The sequence below is a fragment of the Manis pentadactyla genome, chromosome 17 (genome assembly GCF_030020395.1).
Source record: "Manis pentadactyla isolate mManPen7 chromosome 17, mManPen7.hap1, whole genome shotgun sequence".
In the NCBI taxonomy this organism is placed as follows: domain Eukaryota; kingdom Metazoa; phylum Chordata; class Mammalia; order Pholidota; family Manidae; genus Manis; species Manis pentadactyla.
The window spans coordinates 56,793,590-56,818,261 of NC_080035.1; the positions used below are offsets into that span (position 1 = coordinate 56,793,590).

General features: G+C 44.6%; 2 protein-coding genes across 14 annotated transcripts in view; one reads left to right on the top strand and one right to left on the bottom strand.

The window, feature by feature from the left end:
• The window catches only part of PCCA (propionyl-CoA carboxylase subunit alpha), a 358,555-nt gene extending 342,527 nt beyond the window's left edge, over positions 1 to 16,028 (top strand). For 4 of the 6 annotated variants that reach the window (XM_036893600.2, XM_057494481.1, XM_036893603.2 and 1 more), the window contains 3 exons: positions 2,092 to 2,232; positions 13,060 to 13,137; positions 15,683 to 16,028. In XM_036893600.2, the coding sequence (XP_036749495.2) occupies positions 2,092 to 2,232; positions 13,060 to 13,137; positions 15,683 to 15,751 (288 nt within the window). In that variant the 3' untranslated portion in view covers positions 15,752 to 16,028. The remainder of the gene's footprint in view (positions 1 to 2,091; positions 2,233 to 13,059; positions 13,138 to 15,682) is intronic. The other 2 variants (XM_036893604.2, XM_036893605.2) reach the window with 1 other exon arrangement.
• The window catches only part of GGACT (gamma-glutamylamine cyclotransferase), a 76,723-nt gene that overhangs the window by 26,582 nt on the left and 25,469 nt on the right, over positions 1 to 24,672 (bottom strand). For 6 of the 8 annotated variants that reach the window (XM_036893610.2, XM_036893609.2, XM_036893614.2 and 3 more), the window contains one exon: positions 15,905 to 18,191. The exons of the other annotated variants lie outside the window; for them this stretch is intronic. In XM_036893610.2, coding sequence (XP_036749505.1) covers positions 17,662 to 18,177 — 516 coding nt within the window. In that variant the 5' untranslated portion in view covers positions 18,178 to 18,191 and the 3' untranslated portion in view covers positions 15,905 to 17,661. Of the gene's footprint in view, positions 1 to 15,904; positions 18,192 to 24,672 lie in introns of those variants that run through there. 8 annotated transcript variants of the gene reach the window in all.

Sequence of the window (24,672 nt, forward strand, 5' to 3'; positions counted from 1 at the left end):
TTAAGAACAATAAACAAATACAAAAGGAAAGGAACATCTCATCAGTGACAAAGACTACATCCGAAGGCGCTGAGCCTTGTGACTCTTTTACATCTCTGTCCAAGCAAAGCAGAAGTCCTACAGAGAAAGGAATCCAAGAGATAGGAAAATTATAAAAATAGTAAAAGGATCCAGTTTTAGGCAGGATCTTGTCATTTCTGGGGAGAAATGGAGCTCAATACAGTCTTAGCACTTTATTTACATTAAGGATTATTTGTGATATAGCTAAAATTAGTTTTTAAGGCTATCCACTGTGGTGAAATATGATAAATCGTATTATCCTCAGTGTAGAAAGATACTTTCCCTGAATGCAGAGTTCACATTTGGAAGTCAAACTGTGCAAAACAAACAAGCAAGCAAGCATAGATCTGCACGTCTCACCGGCACCGAGACCTGGACCTGGTGCCTGGCTGTTCCAGGGAAGGGGCGGCTCCAGGTGATGCCACCTAGAAGAGTAACTTTTTGTTGACTCTGAGGCTTCTAGTGATGCTGGATTTTCTTTTCCAAGGCAGACAGAGCCCAGATACTGAAACTGTGCAATTTGGCACAATTATATTCTCCTTTCTCTGTCAACCCGCACCTCCCCCCCCATAGATTTAATGAAGGACTTTGAGGTACAATTCATTGTTGATAAATAGTCCCTCTGCCCAGAATGTTTATTAGACTGACAGCAGAATGCACTCTCCTTGCTTTTTTTCCTGTGCCACTTGTGACTCAGATGAATTTTAATAGGAGCAAAAAGCTTTTATTTGCACTGTAATTTCACTTAAGGATCATATCCTTCAGAAACTGGCAGACACTTGTATGTCTTGATTGCAAAACATACACTCAGGAGTAAAGAAACATGCAAAAGATGTTATTATTCAACCTGTCACGGTGTTGCAAATCTGCTCGGAACTTGGGCCATCAAAGCGCTTCTTTGTAGCCGTCACCCCTGCCCCCCCCACCCCCGCCTCCCCCAGCCCTTTAGGAACAGGCCCTGTAAGGAACATGCTCGGAGACGCCCGCCATCCCTGTACAGAATCAGATGGGGAATTGGAGTTGGCTTTTGCATCGCTGCCATCAGGATGCCCTCAGGAGGCTTTGAGTTACAGCAGCTTTTCTTGAACAAAACGGAGCTGCCTTGATGCAGCATCTGTGTTCCCCAAGGGAAATGTGATCTGGTGGGAATCCAGAACCCTTCAGGGCTGGTTCCAGCTTCACCTAGTAACACTTCCTCAAACCATTTTATTTTGTTTTCTTTTGAATAGACCAAACTGTGCCTCATACTCATATATTTATGCACAGAAATTGAGGATTTTCCTGCCAGGTAGAAATGCTCTTTACCAGACATGTTCTGCTTGGACTGCCTTTAATGTGCTCCTAATGGAGTGAGAGCCACCTACAAAAGTTGCCATTAAATACTCGCCTGTGCATGTCATATTCTTTCCATAGTTATACAACTGTCTCTCAATGCCGAAGACCCTCTGTTTCATCTTCATCTGCCCTGACCATCCTGTTACATTGGAAAGACTGCGTCATGTGCTGAAAAACAAAAGCTAACTTTTTCGATTGTAAATAGAACATGTTATGTCACTGGAAAATTTTGAGTTTTAAGTATTATTTTGCCGAGAATGAACACTGAAACCCTTTGTCTTCGTGATAGCACAGCAGCTCTCGGGGCGAGGAGGAAGCCTGAGACAGCGATCTGCTGCCATCTACTGGCGTCTGCACGCAGTCACCCCCTCTCTTTGGCTGACCCGCTCGTGGAATGTGTGTTAATTGGGATCAGTTTATACGTTCTCACTGTTTTCTTATAAAGTTTTGAGATGTCTTTCGTAATGACACGGGATGATTACTGTTTTTCACTAATTACTGGAGTGTTCTTGATTTCAAGAAACTTCTTAAATAACTGGCTTACAGTGTATGCTGGAAACAGTAACATATAATTAAAACCATTGACTTCAGAGATGTTATAATATAAATTTAAAAGCTCAAAACTGATTTTGAATGAACAATATGTTTGAGGAAAAAATCCATCATTTAAACTCACTTACGTTTTTTTCCCTGAAGTACAAGGTACGGATCTTAACCAAACTCGCTGCAGAATTGAACAAATTTATGCTGGAAAAAGTGGCGGAGGACACAAGCAGTGTTTTGTGCTCCCCGATGCCTGGTGTGGTGGTGGCCGTCTCCGTCAAGCCTGGGGACATGGTAAGGACCACTCCTGTCTGTGGGATGGGGGCAGACTGAGGCAAGGGCACATTCTGTGCAGCCCTTCCTCAAGTCATATGACTCCCAACAGCAAAATAGCTTTGGTGCATTCTTTGTCCAACTGTTGCACATCTGAATGACGCTGAGTGTCTTCTCCCCCAGAGATCTGGGACTGGAACAGAAATAAGGCCAGACTCATTCCGTTATTTGGCAAGTTTAGGGTTCTGGGAATCAGTACACTTAAAAATTCTATTTATTCTCAAGCTGTTTATGCTTTAAGCACCCTTGAAGACCTCATGCCAAGAAATAGCCCTCTCATGGGAACTTTTTGCATGTTTTCTGGAATAAAGGGGAAGAGAACTAAGGAAAGTTCATTCCATAAGCTTCATAGAACCAGAGCACTTCCATAACTTGATAAATAAAATTTAGGATCGCAGTTTGAAGTTATTCATCTTGACTTTGTAACATTAAGGCACAAGTCAAACATATATTAATATTTTCTCACATGTTCAGTCTCAAGATAACGTGTCATGGATAAATGGGTAGAAAACATGCATTTTCATAGAGTATGGGTAGAAATCACTATTGATTGACAGCAAAAGTAAAAAGAAAACAAAGATGCAACCAGAAGGTTTCTAGGGGCATTTTAAATACTTGCATTTTTATTTATGTGCTAGAAAATAATGGCACAACGTGGTAGTCTTTCATGGATGATATGATGGTTCCACGTAATTGTCTCAGTGAAGTCATGGGAGTTTACTTTCCTATAAAGATTATATTAAAACTGCCTCTGTTGCATTATTGACATAGGTACAATAACATTGAGAAAAACCCATGTAGTTGGCATTGGCTTCTAGAAAAGCATTTGTAATAAATTAAGAAGAAATGACCGGGTTGAGTCATTTAAGTGTTAGCTTGGAAATTGATATGTGAAGTTGGAAACTGACTTAACAATTGCTTTACTTGATATTATGGAAATGTAACTACCAGTTTTTGTAGGAAAGCGTAAAAGAGGTTAAGTAGCTATGAATTGTGTTTATTTTGAAAGTCTTCCCATCCCTGGAAGTCACCACTCATTAAAAGTAACACCCAAGTGTTGGGCCTTGGGAGAGGTGATACATGAAAGTACATATATGTGTTGACTACAGGAGAAGGGTTCACCTTGTGTATCTGCATTTTAAAGAACTAGGGTCATGAGAAGATGGCCCCTTGGCCTTGACGTTAGGAATGCTGCACTCACACACTACCTTATCCGAGCAGTTGGTGGAATCTTCTAGTGACTGGATGTGTGTAGATTAGTAAACAATGTAAGGGTTTTTTCCCCCCCATTTTCCTTCTTAAGCTTTTTCTGGAAGACACATAGGCTGTATTCTGCCATCCTGAGCTTGTCAGGCCTAATAGTGTGGCTTTAATTATAAAATCACATATGCACTTAAAAAAAAGTGTTAACTGAAATCCTTACTTTTCCAACACTTGAGAGGAAACCTGAGCAGAGGGAGAGAGGTGAGAGAGGCCTGCTCGTTAAGGCAGCTGCTTTCTCCTAGGCTAGCTGCTCCAGATAACAGAGTGGTTTAACCTGCATGCGTACCATTTCCTGGGTAATGTTTTAATGTGGGAAAGCAAGGCATTTAGGAAATTGGAACAATGTGCTTCTGGTCCTTGGTGCACTAGGTAGCTCAGATAGTGAAAACCACCACCAATAATGAAATGTGGATATTCAAGAATGGTTTAATTTGAGAACTAACTGTTAAAAATATGTTACTACACAGCAGTGTGGCCTCTATTTTATATAGTCCTTTAAAGCCAGAGTCGGGGTCTGGTGCACCCCTAATGAATTGGTGCCTAATCTGTGTTGGTCCTCTTAACTTATAAATGCAATGGGCATGTGCCTAGGCTGGTTACATGCTTTCTTCTATCCTGTTTAGCAGAAGTCCTTCTACATTCTGTGCTATTGTGTTTTGAGAAAACTGTTTTCTCTTGAGTTATTGTTAAAAAAAAAAGTCCCAAACCACAAATACCTAAATGAAATGCAAGATGAGGAGTTTAATTGTTGGCCCTTGTTACAACCTCTGTAGTTAAATCTGCCTCATGTACTTAAAACACAAGAAACTTCCCTGGACCAAAGGCATGGCACTTACTTGAGGCCATTATAAGAAAATAACACTCATAACTTTTAAGTTTTGTGGTTTTAAATTATTTTAACACTGCAGGGCATGTTATGTTGTTCCTAGGAATAACAATAGCTGAGCCAAAGGTTCCACTTTTATCACCAGAAAGATGATGATACCCAATTATCTCTGTGTATTTTCAAGGAAAACAAGGATCTAAAAAACAGAACTAAGAGCCTCCAATGATTCTATTTTTCTTTGAAGTGTTATTTGTTTAAATTCCAGTAATCCATGATTTTTGTATTTAACCTAAATAAAACTTGACAAATCTTAGAATGGTGGGCCTGCCAGTAATGTGTTCGACAAAAGCATCCTATAAATAATAAATAACAAATCTGTTTTGTGAAATAAACAGTTAATAGAGTTAAAAAAAAACAAAAACCTCAGGGCACAATGATTTGGGTGGCTGCTTAGAAATAATAAATGAACCAGAGAACTTTGTGTGGAGCCGTCTTTCCCCTCCTAAAGCATAGAAGCTGTATTTTTTCAGGTTCACACAGCAAAAAGTTCCTAATATTTTTTAATGTCCACTGCATATTTAACACTAAATGTGGAGTAAAGTCATTTTTTCATGATTGTATAATTGCCTTTTTGAAAGAATAAGCAAAATACATACAAACCAACCAGCAAGAGCCAAAGCAGGGGTGGATTCTGAAAGTCAAGGCCGACACGTTCAATTCAGAAGACAGCTGCTAGAGTGACTTTCGTACTCCTTTCCTATCTACCTTTTAAAATCTGCCATCTGAAAATATGTTAGGACTGATTTTCATTTTAGTTTGCAAAATCCCTCCCTATTCTTCCGTACACCTAGCACTGTCATAAACTGGGGCACTTCTGTAATCTGGTAGCATGTTTTATAACTTGTTTTAATTTTTTAAACTTAGTTCTCTGTGATATTCTTGAACAAAAATATTAAAAATATGTATTCATTCAGAGTAAGGGCTGATTATGCTTTTCCCAGCCTTAGATGTCAAGCTGCTGGATTTGTTGCAGTTTTCATTTTGACTTTGAAGCTTAAAGTCATATGGGTACATTTGTTTTGTTAGCCTTTCAATTATCAGAAACAGACCAAAAGAATAAAAATAACAATGAGGCAACCCAAGAGGATATTTTAATATTGCATTTAATTAAGATTAAATTGAATTTCCAGCTATGTTTAGACTCAGATGTGCATCAGAAATATTCATTGTATTTAATACATTAAAAATTGAGAAGAGAACCAGAAGTGGGCAGTGCACCCATTTACGTTTCTTTCTTCCTAATTGACACCTTGCAGCTTATGAGTTTGTGAGACCAGGTAAAATAAAATCATACTAAGCACATTAAGTACCTGTTGCTGCTGCTTCTGGCCGCTTAGCCCGTTCAGCGTTGGTAAGACAGGCTCTGGAGTGTTTCTGTGGGGCCCTGAGGAAGGCCCGCTTTGTCATGGAAGTGACCTGTGACAGGAGCGCCCCTTGGTGTTTGGACTGTTGTTCTCCTGCAGCATCTTAGGCAAAATACGGTGTACCGTGCGGTGCACCAGGGGACGCAGGCCCTGTGGTCACTCCCCGGCGTGCTGCCCAAGTGCGTCCTGTTTTCCCCTCTCACATGTGCGGCTTCAGCGGGAAGGCTCCCAAGCTGTGGATGGCCACTGATCACAAGACCCAGGTGCCCTGTTCAAGGCATGATATTCACACCTCCCCTAAGCCATCTGTAACTGAGTTTAGAGCTGATCTTGGGGAATTTGCAGATAAACTTGGCAAGAGACCTTGATTTTTCATTTCTTGCAGAAATAGGATTTGAAAGCTCCTGTGCACTTGGGCGAGCTCAGCGAGGAGGATGCGCTAGTCCCTCCCGACGTGTGTGGATCTGGCGCTGACTCGTCTGGCTCAGGCAGCCCGGTGTCAAGAAGGGCCTCTTTCCCTGGCAGAGGAACCTGGCCTGGCTGTTGGATAGATTTTTCCAGTTTCTGGATACCTTGATTTACAATCGTAAAATAATTACAATAATTACATTTACATATTTTACAGCAGTGGTTATTCAAGCAGTTTATTTGACAAGATGCCAGTTTTTTAGCCAAACCCCAGATTGTATTCCAAAGTATGTAGAAATAGATTCATGCATTCATGATTTAATATTTTAAACTTCAAATCATGAAATATTGCACACATAGAGTAATATGAGTACTCCTATGCTCTCTGCTCACTTTTACCATGTTGGTTTCCAATTTTATTTAACAATAAAACATTGCTTATGCAGGGCCCAGTGGCCTCTCCCTCCCTGACTGACTCCCATCCTGCCTTGCTCAGAGGTAATTGCTATCCTAGATTTGTCCTTTTTATCTTTTCCAGATAGCACTCATTTTTAAATGTTAGGGTTAATTTTTTGTTGGAGGTAACAATTTAGGAATTTGTACAGTTTAACTTAATGATTTTCACATACACATCAATATAAGGTAGAATGTTTTTATAGATCAATAAATTAAATATTGTAGGTGGGTCTTATGCAAGCTTGGCATTTGATTTTATTTTGCAAGGAATTTTCTACTTGGGATTAGTGAGTATGTTATCCTCTTTCTTTTAAACATTTTTAAAGATGACACTTTTCAACCTTACCAAGATTCAACATACCCTTTCTCAATTTTTTCTTTTTAAAAAAGTCATCATTTCATCGAGTCCTTGTGCACGCAGGTAGAGAGAATGCAGTGCCTTCTTAAAGATGTTGTGAATGACTTTGGTGTTAACTGCAGTTCTCTTTGTAACTAGAGGCTTTGGCTCCAGTTATGAACTAACTTAGAGGGCAGTAGGGAGTTAGTATTTTCTTCACTTTAAAAAACCCTGGACTCGTTTTATATGGGCACAACTGCGTTCTCTCCCCAGGCCTCTCAGCTCCCTGCTTGACTGCCCACTGCACAGTTCCAGGGAGGCAGGGGGGGTGGTCGGGGTGCTGGGGCTGAGCATGTTCCCTCTCCTTGTGCGGGCGCTGCTCCCAGAGCCGGCTGGGGCTCAGACCCATGCAAGGAGGCCTCAGCCTGAAGATACGGGGTTTGGCAGCATTTCTGTCACCCGCCTGCTTTCTCTTTCTTTGTAATTTGATGACGGTTCGTGCCATCATTGCTTAAATACTGTACAATCTCCTGGGGTCCCCGTCCCTCCCTCTTGCCGTGAAGATGTTGGGATGTGAGTCACATTTTGTCTTTAGGAAATATCAGGGGATATTTGCCAGCCTATCTCACTGGCTCAGAAAGAGGAAGTTATTATAATCAGATCCTAGTAATGCCTTTTAACCAAATATGAGAGGCCTTTTTCTTATGACTGTTAACTGCGTCTTTCTTCAGATCTAAGGGCCTTAAAGTGCATTATGCTCAGGCACCTGTGTTCTAAATAGAACACCCTCTAAAAATGTAATTGAAGGATTTTCATTTCTGTGGCGTCATCAGTGGGGTTGATACTGATCCGTGCTTTCGGGTGGCCCAGAGCAGCAGAAGGGGAGACTGCGGCGGGTCGGTCCGCCCTCCGAGCCTTCTGTCTCATTTGGCAGGAAAACACAGAATGTAGGACAACAAAAGAAGCCTCCTTTCTCCATAAAAATTCTTCCTTCCTCCCACCCACCCTTCTTCCCCAAAAAGGGGACTTAATTTTTCAGCTGCACACAGTGATTTGGTGCTCACTCTTGCATTGAAACAGTTGCTGTCTGAACAGGCAGGAAACAGTTTTCTTTTAATTGCTGAAATCATTCGGAAGTGCTCCGTGCCCTGCTTCTGTACAGCAGATGCTGCGCATTAATTGGCCTCGTAGAGTGACCCAGGGTTCCTTGCAGCAGGCCCACTCTTAGGTAGAGGGTTTAAATAGCTTATTTATTATTTTATATAATCTGCGTATGTTGTGTGCTCCTGCACGTGTCGTATTTCATGGTCTGCAGTTTCTAATGTGATGTGGGCTTCAAAACCTGCATTTCTTGGGTAATGTACTAGCAGCAGGTAAGCTCAAAATACCATCCATCAGGAGCTAATTTTTTATCCAGATACTCCAATGACTGATGAACCTGTCTTTTGTATGAATGTTTAGCACAGTAGAAAGCCATATGCCACTGGCACAGTTTCCTATGCATTCTTTACAGCTACTGTGGAGTAGGCTTACGGGGACCCTCCATGCCACTCATGGCCTCTTTCCTATATTTAAGGGATAACATCTTTGAAACAGCCCTGGTCTGGGACAACAAAAGAGGGTAGGGGCTGTCTTAAAGGAAACCCGACTCCCGTAATCATTTTCTTTATCAGAAATATGACTGCACACTCTTAACAGGGGACCTTGTTTTGTTACTCCCGTCTGTTCAAAACAGACCTGAGCCCATTAGAGGGCCTCCCTTGTGTGGGAAGACCACAGCTGTTACTGTAAATCTCATCCCGTCACTGTATCGCCCCCATTTTGTGGCTCTGAAGGATGAAATTGAGAAATGGAATACTGTGCAGTCATCCTTTACATCTCCAATTTTAGGCCTTTGCCATCATTTTCATGCTTTTATTCCAAATCAAATAACATTCGTGAACCACAGCACCTTCTGATGAGTATCTGGTATTGAACGCAGCTTTCAAGTCTGTACTTTTGGGGGCTTCCTTTTATGTGCGTGGAGGTCTTTCTTCCCCTTCTCTGCTCTTTCTCTTCCCGCACTTTCTTTGAGCTTTCTTCGCGCATTTGCAGTTTGAACGATACAAATTGCCACATGTGCCCCAGTCTTAGCATGTTTTCCAAGAGGGACACGTGCAGGGGAAGGTTCTGTGTCTTTTAATCTTTGGGGAAGGAGTGAAGTGAACTTGGTAGAAGGATATTGGGGGCTTCAATCAGAAAAAAGAAGGGGTTTAAATCATTAGCACAACAAAGCATACTATAAGCTTGAAGATAAAAGTCTCTGGGGAAAGAGTCCTCTGAAAATAAATGGAACTTGATAGATTTCCATATCATTTATAACTTCCCTTAATTACACTTGGAAGACTTGCCAGTAAAACTGGAAAATTGGCAGCCTATATCCATTAGAGTCACTTTGCCGGCCATGGCAAGCAGCTGGCTTTACTGGATTTTATTTCCCATCACTCACAATTAATCATCAGCTGGAGATGTCTGAAACTCTTCAGCACAGGGCAGTGCTGGGTGACACTCACGTCCCCTAAACATGCTAAAATCTGCCGAGTAAACGGGCCGAGTTTTCCCTCCAGCTTCCTCATTTTGGGGCAAGGCAGGCTCCTGCTTAATGAGCACGCTCTGATAATCGGATACGAATGTGAACCCTGACCCCATGTCAAAGGAGAGGACGCAGTAAGCCGGGTGAGAGATACAGGATTCGGGCCTCCGTACTTTACACCAATTAGACAGGGAGTGGAGGAGCGCATCAGACTGGCCAGGTTTATCAAAAAGACTTGCGAGGCTTGTGACCATTTTGTAAGCCCTGCGTTGGAGACCTCCTGTCACAATCGGTAAGCCTTTCTCAGATGATTCAGGAAAGTGTTGGAGAAGTGTGCACACCAAGCCCTCCGGTGCTGTGCCCTCACGTGAGAGCTGACTGATGGGAACCCAGAGCGTTGAAGTGCCCTCTCTCCTCACTCAGCAAATGCCCTGGCTCCCTGGGCACGTGGGGGAATCTGGAAGGTGTTTGTCACCTCCTTCCGGAGCTCTGGGAGGGGAGGGAAGTAGGCGCCACCAGACCAGGAGGCTCCCAGATCAGGGAGGCGGGAGGCCTGTGTGATGCGTCTCAGTGCGGCTGGAACTGGAGTCCCTGCCCCGTGGTCAGGACACCCTGGGACAGCCCTGGCTGTGTTCTTGGACACAGGATTTTTGTTGTCTGTTTGCTTCTCTGACTTGGATTTTTGAGGGACGGAATCACTTGACTTTAGATCAAGTTCATGTGTGTGTGTATAACATGATTCTGCCAACATGATTTTGTGGGGGTATCAAGGAACAATTTGCAAGAGTTCTTTCTCTTTTAGGGATAAACGAGTGAAATCAGACAACAACAAAGCAAACAGAGGGAGAAATGACTTAGATTTCCATCGGTAGCTAAGTAATAGAAGTAGAGATCAGCAGACACAGAGGAGGGAACTAGGGAGGGAAAGAGGAACAGAAGGGGAAGCAGAGCTGCCAGCAGCCGCCTGTGACTCGGGGCGGGGCTGCAGGTCGGGCAAGAGACCTGGTCACTTCAAGTCCACAGTCGCTTTCTTTGAAGCCCTTTTAATAAAATTGCCAGTCGCACAATCAAAGAGGAGAGTATTTTAACTCTGGGACTTTCCCATCTCTCCTGATGATCCTCTGGCTAACTCATCAGAGGTTTTGTTCTCTGAGTATTGACTGGGGCCCTACCCCTTACACTCACCTGTATGGCACCTCTTTTGCAAATTACCCACCTATAAAGCACCCAGAGCTAGGTAGGGGAGCTGGCCAGTGGGCAGGGAGAGCAGTAAGCTTGTTGCCCGTCTCCCGCTGCCCCCAGACTCCAGCAGCCCTGCTGCCCTTCAGCACGGCTCCTACGGTATTGTTGTCCGGTTGGTGTGCCCCTTGGTGGGACCACTGCAAATCTCCTGGGTTCATTCTTTTTCATATTTGCATTAACTGCAAATTCACTTACTTGAAGATTCATGAAGAGCGTGAGGGGCACTTGGTCTGGCCAGCAGATTCCAAGCAGTGGGCTGAGCAGCTGAGAGGGTGCAAACCTGCCAGAGGGGTGAGGTGCTCGTCCGCAAGCAGCCCAAGAAGCCGGGCAGGGGGAGGCAGACTGAGCAAGCCCTGGGCTTGGAGATGCCAGTGGGGGAAGCTTGGCTGGGTGGAGGGTGGGGGCCAAGCTCACAGAGATCCCCACCGTGGGCACTCTTCCGCCTGGGAAGCAAAGAGCTACTAGAGCCCAAAGGTAGGAAGCTGATTACTAGCGTTTGGATGGCATTTCCATGGCATTTTGTTGAGTTTCAGGTCCATTTCTCAGGCCAGCGAGCTGTTGCTGGAATGCCACCGTCGGGTTGGGATGCTGTTCTGGGAGGCCAGCTCTGCGCCTCTGGCTGTTGTCGAAGGACCGTAGCCAGGGTCTGGGGGCACTAGGAGCTAAGTGGCAGGTGCTTCTGCAGGGAACTTGCCCTTCTTCCCTCTTGCCTGTTCTCTGCCTGCCTTTGAAAAGGGGAAATGAGGCTCTGAGATGACGGCTTGGAGGAGGCGCTGATCTGACACCCTGGCCGGGCATCTGTGATGCCTGGCGCTGCCTCGCCGCTATCCCCTGTGTTTTGCACAGCCCTCGCCAGTACATTCTTCACTCTCTGTGGCATGCAGATGCCAGGTGAAAGTGAATCAAAAGGGCAGTGGGCACTGAGCTTGAAAGCCCCACTCTCCAGCACAGTGTCTCTCCTCTGTGCCAGCACTGAGGCTTTGGCATCCCCTCTCTTCCTATATTTCCGTGCCAGGACAAAGCAGCCCACCACCTGATCGGCTGCGGAAAGGAACGCATGGGGCTCAGGCAGTCCCGCTGCCAGCAAGACAGCTTGTGCCGCACGGGGGGCCGGGAGGGGCTTGGAGAGCATCTGGGGACTTCAGGAAAGAATGTTCTCTGGGCCCCTCAGCGATACTGGACAAGCATAGCTGTGGTGGTAAGAGTGTCCAGGAGCCCCACACCAGGAACTCCCAGCCCCCCCAGCAGAGCCGGTTGCACTAGCAAACTCGACTCCCCCATTTCAAAATCAGGAGACCATTTTTCACAAAGATAGTTGAAAAATGCAGCCCAGCCCCTGATGCTTACCCACCAGGAGCAAAGAAAAGGGAATCAGCAGGGCCGCTTTCGGCACAGCCGACTCCTGGGGGAAGCCCCAGGTTTCCAGTGGGTTTGGGCCAAGCTCCACCTGAACTTCCCTGCAAATGAAAGGCAGACATCAGAGCTGGAAGCCTGAGCTGGTGTGTGCGGGAGCTACTGGTGTCCTTACAAGGAACGGGCCCAGCTCTAGAAGCCATTCGGGGTTGGAAGGTGCTTCCCGGGAGCCACCGTGTTCTCAGGATGTGGCATGTCTTACAAACGTGGGGAGCCAAGGCCTGGGTGACTGGCTGGTGCTCCCAGTTGCTGTAGACAGAAACACTCCATGTTGTGGTGACAGCTTTACTGAGATAAAATACCCACACAACACCGTGCAGCCCTTTACAGTGCACTTCGTGGTTTCAGTCCATTCATGGAGCTCTGCAGCTGTCGCCGCAGTGCATCTTAGAACATCTTCATCACCCCCAAAAGGTGGCCTGCACCCCTCAGCAACCGCTCCCCTTACCCCAGCCAGCCTCCCCAGCCCTGGGAAGCCACAAACCTTTTGTCTGTAGAGATTTGCCAATTCCGCACATTTAATGTAAGTCGAAAACACCCTGTTTTGGTCACATCTCTGTGGCAATGGCAGATTCAGGGATCCCCAGGTGAGGCTCTACAACTAGCACCCTCAACCCTTGATATCTGAGATTTTTTTTTTAAATGAGGATTTAATGATGATAGAGTGAAGGACCTTTCTCAACTGTCCCCAAAAGAGGAACTTGGAACATGAAATACTAGAGAACCTCACTGCTGTCTGGATAAAATTTCAGAGCATTTGACAAAGAATCTCATAATGGCTTCACTCTTGAGCACTGTTGCAAAGTTAGAATGCTTTTAAAACTTACATGTTTTATTTATTTTCCAGGTAGCAGAAGGCCAGGAAATCTGTGTGATTGAAGCCATGAAAATGCAGAACAGTATGCTGGCTGGGAAAACTGGCAAGGTATGTCCCCACGTTCCTGCCAGCCCACGCAGGCTCCGTGCCAGGAAGCTGAGCTTCCACCGCTGAGTCCTGGACGGTTAGGCCTGACAGGGACCCCAGAGGTGATCTCTTCCAACCTCTGCCCCTTGCAGCCGAAGACGTTCACCCAGGGAGCGCTGGTCCCTCGGCCTGGAGGGGTCCCTGCCTCAGGGAGAGCAGGCCTACCCGAAGACTCTTGCATGGTGTTCCGGCAATCAGAGAACAATCATCCTTTACCTGATATCTTTCAAACTAAGGAATCTTTAATCTGTGATGTTTACATCTGTCTTAGATGCAGGTAGTTAGATCTGAGACATAGGTGACACAGCAGGAAATGTTTTTTGAGATTGCAAAAACTAATGTAAGTTTTCAAGATAACTTCTCCTCAAAGAGAACAATTCAATTTCACATCAAAAGCTGAAAGCCCCACATACACATGATTCAGGGAGAAGAAAAGGAGAGGATGTATAACTACTAAAATGTGTTAAAGAGTAAAACCTCTAAACATATTTTCTCCTTCAAGAAAATAGAAAAGTCCTTTGAAGCAAAAACTTCATTATTCTTCCTGCAACTAAAAAGACACCATTCTTAGCCAAATGATCTTTTTCTGAAGGACAGTTTGGTTTGGAAGGTGCGTAGTGGAGTGAGGTAGAGGGGTGAGGACAGCAGCTGGAAAGTGGGGTCGAGCCCTGGGGATGGTGGGCGTCCCTCAGAGACGCTGTCAGCTCGCAGTGAAGTCTGCATCAGAGACACGCAGCCTATCATCCCAAAGGAGATGAAACTGGTGCTTGGAGAACAGGTCGAGGGGGCGCCCAGTCCAGTCTTAGAGCGTGAGGCCCAGTGCAGGGCTGTGGGCCTGGAGCTGGCCGGCCAGGCTGGGGGTGCTGCAGATAGCTGTTTCCAGACTCCATGGGGTTTGGGAGAGAATGGTATGATTTGCACATTTTATGGAACTGCTTTCTACTTCGGGTTAATTTTTAAAAAGAGGACAAGTTTCTGCTCTGGTAAAAATTGTGATATTTGTTCTTGAGATTATTTACACTGTGTTGTTATGAAATTGCCATCCATCATGATAATTTGGCCTAATTCTGGGGTATCTAGAATATGTCAGATGCCTGCCAAGGGCCAGTGTTGCTGGATGGAGGTACTAATGCAAGAACGAACGTGGTCTTAGCTCCCAGAAGGAGTGTGGAGCCCGCATCCATCAGTGTTTTGTGGCCGCGTGGTCTGGCCCCATGTTGGAGGCTTAACTGCTCCCACGCCATCGGCAGCCCAGAGCTGCTTCAAGGGTGCTGATAGGCTCTGGGGGAGTTTGTATTCTGGCCTGAGCTCCGGCCGCTGGAGTCCTTCCTGTCCGCCCATTTCCTTCTGTGCCGCGAGCAGGGCCCCCCAGGAATGAATGGCTTGTCTCAGCACCGAGGAGCAGCCCTGGTGAGCTGGCGGCTGGAGTTCTCAGCTGGAGGGCCATTCTCCCTCCATGTCTCAGCTGCAGTGTGAAAAAGTCATCCTATGCAGACATCGGGGGCTCCTGATCATCAAAAGCAATCACTTCAGTGCCAATAGCACCTGCCGAACCCAGCCCTTGAATCACTCCCTGCCTAGGTTCACACCGTTTTGCAGGACCCCAGGCTGGAATTCAGGGGCAAAAGGCCCTTAGCCTTCTGGATCTTCTTAGCAGGGCAGCGAGAACACAGGACAGGGCACCAAGCCCGCCATCCGGGTGTTCTTCCTGTCTGCCATGCGTCCAGACAGCCAGGTAGTTCTTGCCAATCAACAGTTTTCACGTTGAAGCAAGAACTTCTGATAAGTCAGATAGCTGTCTCTTCCCCACTCTAATCCCCTCCCCGTTCATTTTAATTCTGAACACAAATTTGGGAGACCAAGACTTGATGAAAATCGGGAGAAATCGGTAGAAGGAAAGCGCACAGTTCCACAGTGGTGGGAGCTCAGCGTCTGTACCCACGCCACGCCATGCAGCACGACCTGCTGGCCATGTGTCTTCTGAGTGTTGTGTTTCCCTTCAGAGAAAGTTTACTTTCAGGTTGGGGAGTTTCTCCTTTTCATAGTACCTGTTTTTGACTCTTGTATAATTGTGCTTTTTTTTTTTTTTTTTACACCAAAGTAAGTATACCATTAACTCTCAGACATTTCTACAACCTGAAACGGCAAGAGACATCGGGAGGGTCAGTGTCGAACACTTGTCTAGCATAAGCACACCTGGCCTTAGGATGCTGCCTTGACCCCTGAGGGAACCCAGGGCAAGGGTCATGGCCAGCAGCAAATGACAGCAGCAATTCCCTTGGACCAGCGACTTTCAGGACAGACAAGGACAGGACGGGAGAGCTGGGGGGAGGGCGGTGAGCCACAGCCCCTGAGGGCGCCCCTGCGTAGGAGGTCCCCTCCAGCCAACTTTTACCTGTGCTACAGAGCCTGCCAGGCTGTCTCTTCCTTTTCAGAAATGGATGGCAGGACTGTTCCTCTCGGTCTAGTTAATAATTCTTACTCCCCCCCCCTTTTTAAATTCAAGGTGAAATCGGTGAATTGTAAAGCTGGAGACACAGTTGGAGAAGGAGATCTGCTCGTGGAACTGGAGTGAAGTATTTATAGCCTTTCAGTCATCACCCAATTTAATTAGCCATTTGTATTATTATTCTTTCACACTCAATTTATTCAAGCATTTTACAGGAACCACCCCTGTGCAGCAGATTTTACATGGTCATATTTATTCCACATATAGTCAAAACCAACATTCTGCCAAAAAATCACCAATGGAAATTTTTATTGATATAAATACTTGTACATATGATTTGTACTTCTGCTGTGAGATTTCCTAGTGTCAAAATTAAATCAATAAAAATGAGCATTTGTCTAAATATTAGTTTGCCCTTTTTTTGAATGAAGACAATGTACATAAATGGCTACTGGCTGTGCCAGTAGGCTTTAAATATTAGCATTTCACTGTGAGCCTTTGAAAAAATTTACATAAATCCCAGTTCTTTGCCTTCAGTTTCATTAAGTTAGCATTTGCCCCCTTAAATCTGATCACCTCCGTCTTCTGGTTGCGGACCTAAAACTCCTGTCTGTGGTTATTCACAAGGCCCACAGCAGGGATGACTCTGGAAGCTGCTCCCGGATGGCTCTCGGGTGAGTGCTGGGCCCCCAGGGGCGTCCCCTCGGTGAGAGCTGGCTCCGCATCCGGGGTTTGTGCAGGGCTCCCTCACCAACAGGAGTGGGTGGGGCTGCCACAGCTCATCAGCTGATAGTCACCCTTGCCTTTTTTTGTTTTTGTGAAGCAAGTTTCCAATTAAGAAAAAAGGGCTAAAAATAATGATCATGTTTTTGTGCCAGATGCAGTTAGCGATCACAGTGTACCATTAAGTTGAAGAGTAAGTGAGCTCTCCCAGCGGAGAACGAGGTTACTAACGACCAGCAGCTGCATTTTCATTTGGTTCTGAAATTCTTGGAATACATTTCATACTTTGCTGGTATGTAAGCAGAGGCAGAATTTTGTGTGCTGATTTGACTCTATGCTGACAGATTATCAGATGGAGGTGGGTAGTAATTGGTACTTCGTGCCTTGCTAAAATTATTTTAAGTGCTGTTTGTATTTGGAAGCTAAGCTTTCTGTCAGGCCTGAAGAACAAATTACTAACGTGTTGGTTCTTCTGTGAAAGGCCCACCCCAAATGCCGCTCCCTTTGGGAGGCAGGGACAAGCCTTGCCCCTGGGCCCTGGGCTTGGGGAGCTTCCAGCTGAAATCAGTGTTAGCTGCATCTGCCAGCAAGTGGATCCTCGTTATTTTGCTAGATTAGAATGAAAAAAATCTACTGAATAAGCAGACTCCAAAACAGGGCCACCAGTAGTACCAACAGTTTTATATTTATTATATTTATTTCCCCAAAAACAACCAGTTTAATATTAAATGGTTGGCTTTAATAAGCTTGATCTGAATATTGTTAAGAATGATGTTTAATATACTCCAAAATATAGTATGTTGTTCTTTTATTACATGGAGACACCCAAAATCAGCTTTTAAAAAATTTGTTTTCTTGGTGGTCCAGGTCAGACTCTATACTGTAGGGCTGCTAAAATCTAGCTGCAATTCCAAGCTTTTCCATTCATTTTAAATGTTATCTTCAGATTAAAGTAAAAAAAGCAAAGCAAAAAAAAAAAAAGGAAGAGAAATGTAATACACGAGTTCTGGAAATGTCATGTCATTTAGGGGAATTAAAATCCCGTGTTTTTCTTGTCCAAGTCTCAGGCCCACGGTGCTCTTTAAGCAGCAAACAATAAAGCAGTGCTGGTGGACAGACCTCAGGGCACAGTCTTGCTACTGGTATGTCAGAATGGGAAATCAGCTGCCACTGAAAAAGAGGTTTTTTTCCCCCCAGATTGAGTCTTGCAAGTATTTGTTTCACTGGCATTATTATGAGTTTGCATTCAGTGAGTGCGGACCAGACTGAGGTCCTGTTAGGGTCCACTGGGGCTGTCTGGTCTCTAGCGCTTCTCATCTGCTTTCCCGGGAATTATAGCGAAGCCCGTGCTCCCCCTGAGAGTCATAGCTGTCATGGTATGGCAGGTGGACCCACTCCGGCGAGTAGGTGGCCGTGCTGTACACGAAGCACTGCAGAGTCCCGTCCGCAGCTGGCGTCCCCTCGGGGGCACTGCGTGCGCCTTCCCACTCGAGGACCGGAGTCCCCTCGGGGACACTGCGTGCGCCTTCCCACTCGAGGACCGCAATCCGCACGCGGGTGCGCTGGTACATGTCTGGGCAGCCCTCAAACTCATCGAGAAAGCGCAGCATCCGCTCGTCCACGGCATAGATCTCCCCGAGCACACGGAGCCCGCGCCCCGGCAGGTTCAGCAGCCACGGGATGTTGTGCTCCCCAGCAATCACCAGGGGGTGCGGCTCCAGCGTGCGGCCCTGGCCTCGGAAGGCCGCGCGGCCATTGGCGCCGTCCCGCAGGACCTTGTGGTTGGGCTGGCCTGTCTTCAGGGTCCCGTACACGAACACGTGGGCCATGTGGGCCGGGGAGGCTGCCAAGGAGAAAAGCAGCAGATGGGTGGGTGAAACGGGGAGAGCTTTCTGGTATCGGATGGGGCTGGGAGCTTTGGGAAGGGCCAGACTTGGGGCAAGCGGCTGCCCGCACTCCCAGCACGCCCAGGGCGCACGAGCTCGTGACCAGCACGTGGTGGGCCTGAGGTTCCAGGAAACACCAACCACCCTTTTATAGCCATTCTTCCAGGAAAAGGCTCTCAAGCCCTATAGAATTGTTTTTTTAGAGCAGTTTTCAGTCTTTTTAAAGGACTTTAAAACTTACACAATCAATATTTCAGAAAAATTAGAAATAATAAGCAAATATAAATATACATGTATGTATATGTGAGTGTGTGGTCACCAGTGATCAGCTACAAGAGAGAATTCGTGTTCAAATGCTAAATTTACATGCTGGTCCTGGCAGTATGACCAGCTTGCAGTGTTCCTTTTTCAAGGTCCTGGAGGATCATGACGCTTCCCTGCGGCTCCCTGTGACTCAGCGCAGCAGCCTCGGCTCCAACGTGAAGGTAAATATTTACCGCTCACCTGGGTCTGGGCCACAGATTGTTACATAATTGACAAAAGCGATCTGTTTGTAAAAGTGACTCAAAAATGCAAATGAAGGTTCACCAAGTGGACCCATGTTCAAAGTTTGGTGCTTCCCTGCTCCACTTGCTGATGCTGTGTCACGACGGCAGGCTCTGGAAAGGAGGCCCCCTGAGCAGGACAAAAGACGCGTCCGCCTGCCGTGGCAGCCGGCAACCGGCCAGAAATGCCCGGAGGGCCCCCTGGCCATGAACCGCATGGCCAAGTGGCCTTTAACCCACAGGACTTCTCTCTTCTCAGCAAACAAGGACCGGTATGGGCGTCCCAGCCTTGCCCCACTTCTTCAGGGCGTCCAGGAGAGATGGGTGGCCCCCCCAGACCCCACAGACATCCCCCAACTTGAGCTCACTGCTCCCCTCTGCAGCCTGTGGCATGTCACCAGCCTGTGGGGCCATCCTGTCACACATCCCCTCTCTCCAGCCACGCCGTGGCACACATGCCCACCTTAGGGCCCCTTCACAAAGGCCTCCCCCAGGGCTGCCTGGAGTGCACCCACCCTGTCCCTCCTTCCCTGTCACACCATCACCCTTGATCTTCTCTCTTAATGGAGCCTGTCCTTGAGATCACTGTTTGTCTTGTTCGTGGCCAGAATGTTCTGAGCGGGAAGAGAACCCGGAAACCATCTAGGCGGAAGACGCCGAGTCTCAGGTTGGTGACGGCCCCAGGCCACACGGCCGGGCAACTCCAGACAGACTGCCTGCTCTCCAGACCCCTGTGCCCTAGCTAACCCCCTCTTTAATTTTTTTCAGGTAACATGTCATAATGTAAAAGTTGAATACTTTACAAGGGAAATGACATTCTCTAGCCTTTTCTGTTCCCCGGTCATGCGACTTGTACACCTTTGAGCTGCCACGTCGGACTCCCCTGCGTGTGGCCTCCCCGCACCGCCTGCCTTGCCTTCCTACCGGGAAGCAGGTGAGTGTGGCGGCGGGCAGCGCAGGCTTTGGAACCAAACCGCCCGTGTGCCTTCCCACCTGTGTGACTTCCGGCAGACTCCCTCCGCCCCCGGGCCTCGGCTCCCTCGGCTGTGAAAGGACCAGCGCACTGTCCTGCCGGCTGCAGCCGCCATTTGTGGGCGGCTCCGTATTCGGCGGGCCCGTGCGGAGCCCTGGTGTGGTTCTTACGGCTATGGAAGCGCTCCCGCCCGCCCCCCCCCAACAAACGCACATCACAAGTTTTGGTCAAATCTATACTTAGTTCAGCATTAGAGCTATGTTAACGCTGTTCTCAGATAAGCCACATAGTGCACTATGAAAATGCTCTTTCTCAGACTTTTTGGGGTTTTTCGGAATTAAAAATTGCTTCCGCACACTTCATCATAACCGTGATATCACATAGTCTTTGTCTTTTCGTGCCTGACCTATTTCACTCAGCGTAATGTCCTCAAGGTCATTCATGTTGTTGTATATGTCAACATTTCCTTTCTATGTTAGGCTGACTATTATTCCATCATGTTTATACAACATTTTGTTCATCTATCTGTCAAGTGGACATTATGGTTGCTTCCACCTCTTGGTGATCATGAATAATGAATGCTGCCATGAACATAGGCATACAAAAATCTCTTAAAGATCCTGCTTCCATTCTTTTGGAAATATGCTCAGAAATGAGAGTGCTGGATCGTATGGTAATTCTTTGTTTAATTTTTAAGGATCTGCCATATTGTTTGCCATAATGGCTGCACCATTTTACATTCCCACCTACCATGCACAAGGGCTTCATTTTCCTCACGTCCTTATTAGCGTTTGTTACTTTGTTTTGTTTTGCTTTTTCCGATAGGGGGCATCCTAACAGGGGTGAGGTGGTGGTGTTTTAATTTGCATCTCCGTGATGATTAGTGATGCCTGCACCTTTTCATGTGCTCATTGGCCACTTGTATTTCTTCTTTCGAGAAGTGTCTATTCAAGTCCTTTGCCCATTTTTCAATCAGATTGGTTGTGTTTCATTATTGACTTTTAGAAATTCTCTTTATCTTCCAGATACTAAACTCATGCCAGATAGGCTTGCAAATATTTTCTCCCATTCTGTCAGTTGCCTTTCACTCTGTTGATTATGTCTTTTGATACGCAGTTTTTCATTTTGATGTCCAATTTATCTTTACTTTTGTTGACTATGTTCTTGGTGTTATATCAAAGAAATCATTGCCAAATCCAAGGTCATAAAGCTTTTTATCTGTTTTCTCCTAACAGTTTTAGAGCTTTAAGTTCAAATGTTTAAGACTTTGATCCACTTTGAGTTAATTTTGTACAGAGTCCAGCTTCATTCTTTTGCATTTGGATGTCCAGTTTTCCAATTTGAAAAAACTGTTCTTTCCCCATTGGTCTTGGCACCCTTGTTGAAAACCATTTGACTATATGTTCAAAGGCTCTCTGTTGTCTTACATTGGTCTGTAGATCAGTCTTTGTATCAAGTACCACACTGTTTTGATTGTTGTAGTGCTGCAGTAAGTTTTTAAGGGTTAAAGGTCCTTTTTTCCATTAGTCATGCCATGTAAATGTTTAGTAGTAGTATTTCACACAGGGTAAAAGCTCTATCTTGCCCCCTGCATTTTCTTTATGTAACCATTAAAAAATATGCATACAATAAGCACAAATCTTAGGTATGGTTTGATGAATTCTGACATTTGGATACTCATATAACCATCACCCAGGTCAAGATATCAAACATTCTCAGTCCGCCCCCCCTTCATCTATTTCATCCATCCCCCCAACCCCTCCTTGGTAAACAACAGTCTGTTCTCTGTATTTATATGTCTGTTTCAATGCTGTTTGTTTTTCAGATTGCACATATAAGTGAAATCACATGGCATTTGTCTTTCTCTTTTTTCATTTAGCATAATATCCTCTAGGTCTGTCCTTGTTGTTGCAAGTGGCAAAGATGCTATTCTTTTTTATAGCTTTAGTAATAATCCATTGTAGATGTGTAACACATTTTTTATCCGTTCATCTATCAATGGGCATTTAAGTTGTTCCCATATTTTAGCTATTGTAAATAATGTTGTGAAAAACACATAGTCCATACATTATCTCAGATTAGTTATTTTGTTTTCTTAAGAGTCCCAGAAATGGAACCTCTAGGTCATATGGTATTTTTTATTTTTACTTTTCTTAGAAACCGCCATACTGCTTTCCACACTGGCTATACCACTGTGCCATCCCACCAGCAGTGCCCAATGGTTCCCTTTTTGCCACATCCTCACCAACACTTGTTATTTTTTGTCTTGTTGATATTAGCCGTTCTAACTGGTTTGAGGTGACACCTCACTGTGGTTTTGATTTGCTTCCCTGATTAGTGATGTTGAGCAATTTTCATGTGCCTGTTGGTCATCTGTATGTCTTCTTTAGAAAAATGTCTCTTTGGGTCCTCTGCCCATTTTTATTTTTTAGGTGTTGAGTTATATGAGTTCTATATATATTTTGGATTTTAGCACTTCGTCAAATATATTTGCAAATGTATTCCCCATACAGTAGGCTGCCTTTTCCTTTTGATGGTGTCCTTTGCTGTGCAGAAGCTTTTCGTTTGATGTAGTCCCACTTGTTTTTCTTTTGTTTCCCTTGCCTGGGGAGACATGTCCAGAAAAAAATTACTAATGCTGATACTCAGGAGTTTAATGCCCATGTTTTCTTCTAGAAGTTTTATAGTTTCAGGTCTTATATTTAAGTCTTAAATTCTTTTGAGTTTATTTTTGTGTATGATGTAAAACAGTGATCCAGTTTTATTCTTTTGCTGGTAGTAGTCCAGTTGTCCTAATACAGTATTTTTTGAAAAGACTTTCAACTGCAAATAGTGACAATTTTACTTATTCCTTACTAATCTAGATGCCTTTTGTTTCACCTGATTGCCATGACTAGGACTTCTAGTACTATGTTGAATCAAAGTGGTGATAGTGGGCATCCTTGTCTTATTTCTGATCTTCGAGGAAAAGCCATCAGCTTTTCACTGTTGAGTATGATGTTAGCTATGGGTTTGTCATATATGACCTTTTTTATGTTGAGGTATGTTGCCTCTATATCCACTTTGTTGAGAGTTTTTATCATTGCTTTTGTTAATGTAGTATATCACATTGATTTGCAGATATTGAACCATCCCTGCATCCCTGGGGTAAATCCCACTTAGTCATGGTGAATGATCCTTTTAATGTATTGTTGAATTCAGTTTGCTCATTATCTTGTGTCTTGAGGTAGGCTTATAATGTTATAAACTTCTTTCTTAGAACTGTGTTTGCTGCATCCCAAAGGTTTTGCTCTGTTTCTATTTTCATTATTCTCCCATTGGTTTTTAGTTGCATGCTGCGTAGCCTCCATGTTTGTTTGTTTTTTCTAGTCTTTTGCCTTTGATTTCCAGTTTCATACTGCTGTGGTTAGAAAGGATGGTGTATGATTTCAGTCTTCCTAAATTTGTTAAGAGTTGTTTTGTGGCCTAACATGTCATCTATCCTGGATAATGTTCCATGTGCACTTGAAAAGAATGAATATTCTGGATATAATGTCCTGTGTATATCTATTAGGTCCATTTGGTCTAATGTATCATGTAAAGCCACTGTTTCTTTACTGCTTTTCTATCGGTTTCTACCTTCATGTCTGTTAATGTTTGCTCCATGTATTTCTTCTCTGTTGGGTGTGTGGATATTTACAATTGCTTCTAATTGCTGGATTGAGCCTTTAATCATATATAATGTGTTACAATCTTGTTTTAAGGTTTATTTTGTCCAATACAAGTACTGATATTTCAGTTTTAAAAATTTATATTTGCATGGAAAATCTTTTTCCTTCCCTTCCCTTTTAGTCTGTGCATGTTTTTAGGTCTGAAGTAAGTCTGTTGTAGGCAGCATATAGATAAGTCTTTTTTTTAATACATTCAGTCACCCTTTGTCTTTTGATTGGAACACTTAGTTCATTTATATTTATAGTAATTATTGATGGGTATGTACTTACTGCCATTTCATTAAATGTTTTCTGGTTGTTTATGTCATTCTTCTCTGGTCTGTCCTTCTCTTGCTTTCTTGTGCATGATGACTTTCTTTAGTGTTATGGTTGGATTATTTTTTCTTTATTGTGTAACTAAGCTTTTGGTTTGTAGTTACCATGTGATTTATGTATACAATCTTACATACAGAGCAGTCTGTGTTAAGTTGATGGTTCCTTAAGTTCAAAGGCATTCTAACAGCATTACATTTTTAACTCCCCTTCCCCTTTAACATACATTTTGTGTATAAGATGTCTTCTTTAACAACTTTTAGCTAGTGATTCCCTTAAAAAGTGGATTTTACTACTTTTGTCTTTTCATTATACTAACTTTTAAGTGATCTGCTTTCTTTGCTATTTGCTTTTACCAGTGACATTTTTTTTCCCCACTCTTTTCTTGATTCTAAAATATGGCCTTTTCTCTTCCTCTTTAAGAAGTCCCTTTAACATTTCTTTAAGGCTGGTTTAGTGGTGATGAACTACTTTAACCTATGTTTATCTAAGAAGCTCTTTACCTCTCCTTCAATTCTGAATGAACCTTGCTGGGCAGAGTGTCTTTCAGCACTTTCCTTGTGGCCTATAGTTTCTGCTGAAGAAAACAGCTGACAGTCTTATGGGGTTTCCCTGTGGTAACTCATTGCTTTTCTCTCACTGCTTTTAAGATTTATTATGTGCCTTGGTGTGGACCTCCTTGGGTCCACCTTGTTTAGATCTCTGTGTGCTTCCCGAACCTGGATATGTTTCCTTCTCTAGGTCAGAGAAGCTTTTAGCTATTATTTCTTTAAGTTTTCTACTCCTTTCTCTTCTTCTTCTGGGACTCTGAGGCAAATATTAGGACATTTGATGTTCTCCCAGAGCTCCCTTAACCTGTCCTCATTTTTTTCTTTTTTCTTTCTGCTCTTTAGCTTAA